This window comes from Suricata suricatta, chromosome 8 (genome assembly GCF_006229205.1).
Source record: "Suricata suricatta isolate VVHF042 chromosome 8, meerkat_22Aug2017_6uvM2_HiC, whole genome shotgun sequence".
NCBI classification, from domain to species: domain Eukaryota; kingdom Metazoa; phylum Chordata; class Mammalia; order Carnivora; family Herpestidae; genus Suricata; species Suricata suricatta.
In genome coordinates, this window is record NC_043707.1 from 138864519 (window position 1) to 138871072 (window position 6554).

Genomic DNA, 6554 nt, shown 5'->3' on the forward strand with positions numbered 1-6554 from the left:
TGAGTGCTGACGCGGGACAGCGTGCCCATTCAAGTGTGACTTGAATGCACCTGCAGGTGTGTCAGCGAGTGTGCACGAGTGTGAGTCAAAGGGGGGTGTCTGTGTGCCCATCTGTCACATCGATGTGTGTGCACGTGTGCACGGCCAGTGTGGGGCCCGCACGTGTCAGCAGGTGTGAGTGTGCCTGGGCGTGTGCACACCTGTGAGTGTGCCTGGGCGTGTGCACGTGTGCATGGCCAGTGTGGGGTCTGCACGTGTCGGGGAGCATGTGCGAGACTGCGTGAGCCCCCCCGCCCCGCTCTGTGCTCACCCAGGAGCTGGGGCCGCCTCCTCTCTGGTGGGCACTCAGGCATGTGCAGCTAGCTCCCTGCCTGTCGACAGGAAGTTGAAAGGAACTTGTATTAATGAGCACTAATTACCGCAGGGGACGAAGCCCCAAATAAAAAGGCCCCAGTATCTCAATCAGGATGAAGGCGCTTTGCTGCAGAAATCAGGGACCGCTCATTATGCTGATGCCTCTGCGCTGAGTTTCTGCCTGCGTGCAATTTCTCTGAACAGCCAGCCAAGCTGTGGCCAGGGCCACCGTCACCATGCAGGAAACAGGTCAGTGTGAGACACCCCCAGCACAGGGGCCACAGCTCCTCTGCTGCCACAGGTGACTCAGTGAGGCCGGATGCTTCAGGCCCTCTGCTTCCCCTACGGCTCTGCACACGTGAACGGGAGGCCAGCCCTTGGCGACATGGGGCACTTCTTCAAGCCAGAGTGGTGCCTCAGCCCAGAGGGCCTCACCAAGTACCACCAGGCCCCTCCAGCCCTCACCCGGCAACACGAGTCCCTCAGGTCCCATCAGGCAATTCCAGGTACCATCAGACCTCCATGGGCTCCAGCAGGCACCCCCAGACCCCAGCAGGCACTCCCAGACCCTGGCAGCCACCCCTGGGATCAGGCAGGCACCCCCAGACCCCGGCAGATACCCCCGGGCCCAGGCAGGCACCCCCAGGCCCAGGCAGGCACCCCCGGGCCCAGGCAGGCACCCCCGGGCCCCGGCAGGGCAGGCTGAACGAAGAGCAGCCAGGAAGCAGCCGTGTGCCCTCAGTACCTGGAGAAACATCACCTCAGGAAATTAAAACCACAGCACCTAAGCCTGTGCTGCTCGCTGCCCTGGCATAACTTCACACACAGGATATTTCTGTCATTTTTCACCAATCATGAGCTGTAATTGGTTACCATAGAAACCCCCTCATTTCCACGCCACCCAGCTGTTATGCAGAAAAACCAACAAACGCAACAGGCGGGGAGCTTGCTCTGTTTCTCCTCTTCGAGTCTGAAGGCAGCAGACTTGTCCAGAGAGGGGAGGTCAGGGAGGCAGGTGCATGAGTCGGGACAGACAGATGCTCCTCCTCAAGCCGGCCGCCAGGACACACCGGACCGGGGTCGGGGGGCAGAAGACCCCCTCCCCTGGGAGGTCAGGGGCCGATTCTGCAGCCTGTAGGGACTCCTGGTCTCTACAGGGGTTAAAGGTCCCAGGCCCTCTGCTCTGTCACCAGAGTCGGCCGGCCCATGGGCGCCGTCCGGACCTTCGTGGTCCTGAGCCACACACAGGGCACTTCCTGGGACGCTGCTGCTGCGTCCTGGCGTCAGGGGTCCCGCCCCACGAGGCCCAGCACAGGACCCCTCTTCATCCTCCCAGCGGGCCCGGACCCGGGAGCACTCGGCCCTCCCGCCCGGTCCAGCACAGGGCTGCAAGGCCCACTCCTCAGGGTCCTCGGCCTCAGAGCTGTCAGCCGCTGTCCATGGTGGCGGAGAGCCTCACAGGTGCAGGAGGGAGACCCGCGCTGCCGCCACCACCCAAGGCAGTCCGAGCGCCGCGGGACAGGCCGGGCCACAGGGCAGACCGCCAGGGCATCCGCGGGCCCTGGGAACATGCCCCCACCCTGCGGCCGCGAGGACGGCCACAGGAGCCACGACAGGTCCAAGTGTCCTGCCGCGGAAGGCTGTGGGAGATGGGCGCTCTCGCAGGCCGCTGGGGCAACGTAAGACGGCGCGGCCGCTGCGCAGAACAGCTCAGCACTTCCGCCAGGACTCGGCCACCAGCCGGCCCGGCGCTTCCCACTCCTGGGGACAAACGTCAGTCCTCACAAACACGGCGCAGGAACGTTCACGGCTGCGTCCTTCGCCGCAGCGGGAAGAAGAAACGGCCCGAGCGTCCGTCAGGCGGACGGAGGGTGCGACACACACACTCTGCCCCGGGGGACACTCCGGCCCAAGAAGGGACAGCGGGCTGCGACGTGCCGCAGCGTGGACGGAGCCCGCACACGTCACGTGAGGGGAAGCCGGTCCCAGAAGCTACACGTCCTTTGCCTCCACTCCCACTGAATGCCCAGGACCCGTGAATCCACAGAGACAGATAGCAGATTTCTGGATGCCAGGGGCTGGAGGGGCAGTGGCTGTTAATGGTTGTAGGGTTTCTCTTAGGGGTGATAAGAATGTTCTGGAATCATGCTGATGGCTGCACAACCTTGTGACCACGTGAAACCACTGAGTTTAGGGCACGTAAATCCCATGCAAGGGCAGAGGGACCAGCCTGGGCGGGCATGGCATCCTGGTCTGGGCTCAGGCCCTAGCAGGTGGGAGGGAGGAAGGAGTGGGGGGCCAGAGACAGGGGTCTGAGCAGGTGCAGGGTGCGCACGTGAGAACCATCAGGCTTGTGCATGGCCCTCGTAGGGTCCTGGGCTCCTCTGAGCAGCTGGCTGCCCGGCCCACGGCCCCACGGCCCGCGCAGGGCATCGCCCCAAGCCCACCTCCGACGGGCGTGCTCCCCCACCGCCGGCGGGTCGTGGCCCCACCACGGCCGCGGCTCCATCTGCCTTTATTTTCTGGTTTGTAGCTTTCCTTGTTCTCCCCCTTTTACATTTTTAATGAAATCTTTTTCCCCCTAAGAACAGGTTCATATGATTCAACGGCTTGAGATTGAATTCGCTGCCTTCTGTGTGTTTTCTTCATAGAAGAAACCGCTGTCGATTAAGGGAGACAAAAACTTGTCTTGTGGTTAAGGTCACACTTGTCCCCAGGGGGCTGGTGGGGGGCCTGTGTCTGACGTGCAAGAGCCCTGGGGTGCTGAGTCTCCGGGCAAGGGGGGGAGCTGGCGGGCTGCCCGGAAATCTCGCCACAGTCGGTGACGGGTCCCCTCCCCCCACAGCCCCAGAGCTACATCACCAAGTGTCACCCCTGTCCCTGGAGTGTCCACTCTCGGGCTTGTCATCAGCTGGGCGGGTGATTCTGTCTGATGGAGGGCTGGCTCACAGCCGTTTGGGACGGTGACTTCCTGAGCTGTGTCCCATCCCGTGTCCTCCAGTTCCAGAACGGGTGAGTTTTGAAGGGTTTACAAGAAGCGGTGTCCCCCGGTACTGCGCACTGAGCTTAGTGACCCGCTTCCCCAAATTAGCCCGTGGAGGGGGGAGGGAAGTCACTTTTCAGTGGAGACACCTGGCACCAGGACCGTCGCCAGTGTCAAGGTCATCCGCACCGGGGTGAGTCGTGGTTACAGCCGGCACTCCTGACGTGAAGTGATGGGGAGGGCACGGCCCCTCCTCCCACCTGACCATGAGAAAACCACACACACACCCCACGGAGGCCACTGGGCCAAATACCTGGCCAGTCCTCACTCGCACTGTCAAGGTCATCAAACACTAGAAATGTCTGAAAAACTGTCACCCTCGAGAGGAGCCGAAGAAGACGTGACACCTAAATGTCATGTGGTGCCCGGAGTGGAGCCTGGAAAGGAAGTCGGCGAAAAGCTAGGGAAACCCGGACAAAGTGCAGGCTTCCACGGACTGTGCAGTGAGGGCACCTGTGCCATGGTGACACGGGGGGGGGGGGGGGGGGGGGGGGGCATCTGAGCAGAGGACACATGGCCTCTCTCCACTTTGTCCTCCAGTTTCGGCCAATCTGCAGGGCGGGGCCAGGACGGGTCTGGACATGGGGGTCATGCGGGGGTGAAGCGGCCTCAGCAGGGGCTTCCAGAGGCCCTGGGCCAGGTGAAGGGACATCCACCTGACAGCGGGGTATTCGGGGCGGGGGAGCATCCACCAAGGAGCACGGCCTTCCTCTGACCCTCCGTCGGCAGGGAAACGTGCCTTCCGGTGGGAGTGAGACCCCGGAAACCTGGTGCGGAAAAGGTCCCCATCCCTTGTGGCTCCGAGCTCTCTGGCATGATGACCCTTCCCCTTCGCACCTGTGCCCCGACCGCCGACAGGTGCAGCGCCTCCTGCCAGACCAGGAGCAGAGACCCGCCCTCCCCACCCCCCACTCGGGGCAGGAAGAGAGCAGGCACAGTCTTCCGGAAGGCAGTCGCTGCCTCAATTTTCCTAATGAAAGAAAAGGCAGTCGTGACTCACTTAAATGGCTTCCCCACCCGGTGTCATTAGCGTCCTGTCAGAGCCGCCCCTCGCTGGCTCTCCCCGTGACTTCTGTGATTCAGAGCATCCCTCTCTTTCAGGGAAGGTGCTCTGGGTCGTCTTCAATGGCCCCATGGGTGTCAGGCACACGTGGTGTGTGATTCACCGGGAAGGAGCCACGTACGAACCATTCACTCTCATGGGACAGAAGCCTCGGGAGCGACACCAGGCGTCTGGCTCCTGGCCGCCCCAGAGCAGGGGGCCAGCGGCGCGGTCTGGGGTCCCTCGGCGCCCTCCCCCCGCTGGGGTGGGTGTGCTCCTGGGTCAGACTCCTGGGTCCCACCCTGGGCGGGTGCGTCCCTCGCTCGGGGGGCAGCCCGGGGCCAGGCCCTTGCACACAGCTGGACTCGCTCCCCCCAGGGCAGGGCCAGCTTGTGGCAAGGCGGTGAGGGAAGGGAGCGTGCGCCAACGCGCCTGCCTCGCCGGATGTCCTGGCTGGAACAGGGCCAGTCCTCTGCTCCCGCCCACCCCAGACCCGCCCTCGGAGCCCGTTGGTGACGGTGACCCGCGTGGGCTTACCAGCCTTAGCAAAGGTTCCCCGGTCAGGCCCGTGTGAGGGCAGGGGGGGCTGGTCTCCTGCTGCAGCCCGTCTCCCGCAGGCTCTGTGGGCGGGAGGTCTCCGGGCCCCGAGCGACGGAACACCAGCCCCGCCCGCACACCCAGTACCCGCGTGAGGCCACCAGGAGACCCACACATGAAGAGTCACAGCAAGTTGGCAGCGGGCCTGGACCTGGGGTCCCAACGACTCCAGACCTGTGGGCCCCCCCCCCGACATACTAACAAAAGTAAAGCAAACAAAACCTCCAGGACCTGCAGCCACAGGACCCTGGCAGGTGCTGCGCGGCACCCCGCCAGCCTTGCACAGCAGCCAAGGCCCAGCGGTCCCTGGACACGGCTTCACACCCTCCTGCGGGAGGGGACTGCCCCTCAGGGCTGCCGTGTGGTTCCTGAATCACCTTCATCTGGGGGACATTCAGCAATGTCCACAGACCCTGCTGGTTATCACCATTCGGGGGTGCTCGTGGCACTGAGGGGGAGACCCAGGACGCTGAGAGCCTCCTCCAGCGCCCAGGACAGCCCCCCAGAGACTTAGCAGCCCAGGTCCACGGGCTGAGGCTAAGAGACCCCCTTGCTCACACCTCGTTTGCTCCTCCCAGGGCCTGGGGAGGGGGGAATGTCCATCTTTATCCCCCAAAGAAAGAGGCTCCAAGATGACCAGCCCACTCACGCATGCTCCAGAAGCAGCACGGGGTGGTGGGGACACAGAACTCGGGGCCGGCTGCCCAGCTCCGGTCCTGACGCCACAGCATGCCGCTGCGTGAGCGTGGGCAGCCCACACAAGCCCTCCATGCCTCTGTTTCCCCACCACGGGGCGTCGCGGGACTCCACGGTGAACACTGGACGCCCGGCTCCCTGCGGGCACTCACGAGCATCAGCCGGGCCCCTCCCCCCTCCCCCAGGCCCCTCTCTCTGTGGCCCCGGGGCAGGGCGTCGGCAGAACTCGGAGGCAAGGGGGGGATGTTCTCGACAGCCTTCACAGGTGCCTGGAGGAGACTGAAGGATAGCGAGGCGCTGGCGTTCTGGTTGCCTGGGCAACGTGCCCGCAAGCATTCCGGAGGAGTGAAGTGGTGACAAGCAGTGGGTGGGTAGCACCGTGGGTGGGAATGTTCTCTCCCCAGGAGCGGGGAGCGGGGCTTCGGAGACTGACGCAGCCCTGCTGCTGCGGCCGGGCCCCTGTAGGACCAGCAGGTCCCCTCAGCTCAGCTTCTGTCCCTCCTGCCTCGTGCCCGTGGCCTCTCTGGGCAGTGCCCAGGATGGGGCCAGCAGCCGCCCCTGCAGCCGGGCGGCCTCCTGGGGTCCGCCGGCCCACCCCGGCCGGTCCTGGGCACCGTGCCGCCCATGCTTCCTCCGTGGGTGGGAGCAGAGGTCCCGGTGGATCCGTAGCCCAGGGTCAAGTCATTTCGCGCTGGGCAAAAGCCCCGCCTCGGCAAAGCAGACAGTAACAGGAGCTGGACCAGAACCTTGCTGCCCGGTGACCTGCCCCCGACGCCAAGGTCAAGGCAGAGCCAGGAAGCCCTAGAACACGTTCTCCGCTGG

General features: G+C 64.4%; 1 protein-coding gene across 1 annotated transcript in view; it reads right to left on the reverse strand.

Annotated features, from left to right (window-relative positions):
- AJAP1 (adherens junctions associated protein 1) overlaps window positions 1-5895 on the reverse strand; it is a 66162-nt gene extending 60267 nt beyond the window's left edge. The window contains 1 exon segment of the mRNA XM_029948977.1: window positions 5686-5895. Coding sequence (XP_029804837.1) covers window positions 5686-5807 — 122 coding nt within the window. The 5' untranslated portion in view covers window positions 5808-5895.
- Between the last annotated feature and the right edge of the window lie 659 nt (window positions 5896-6554).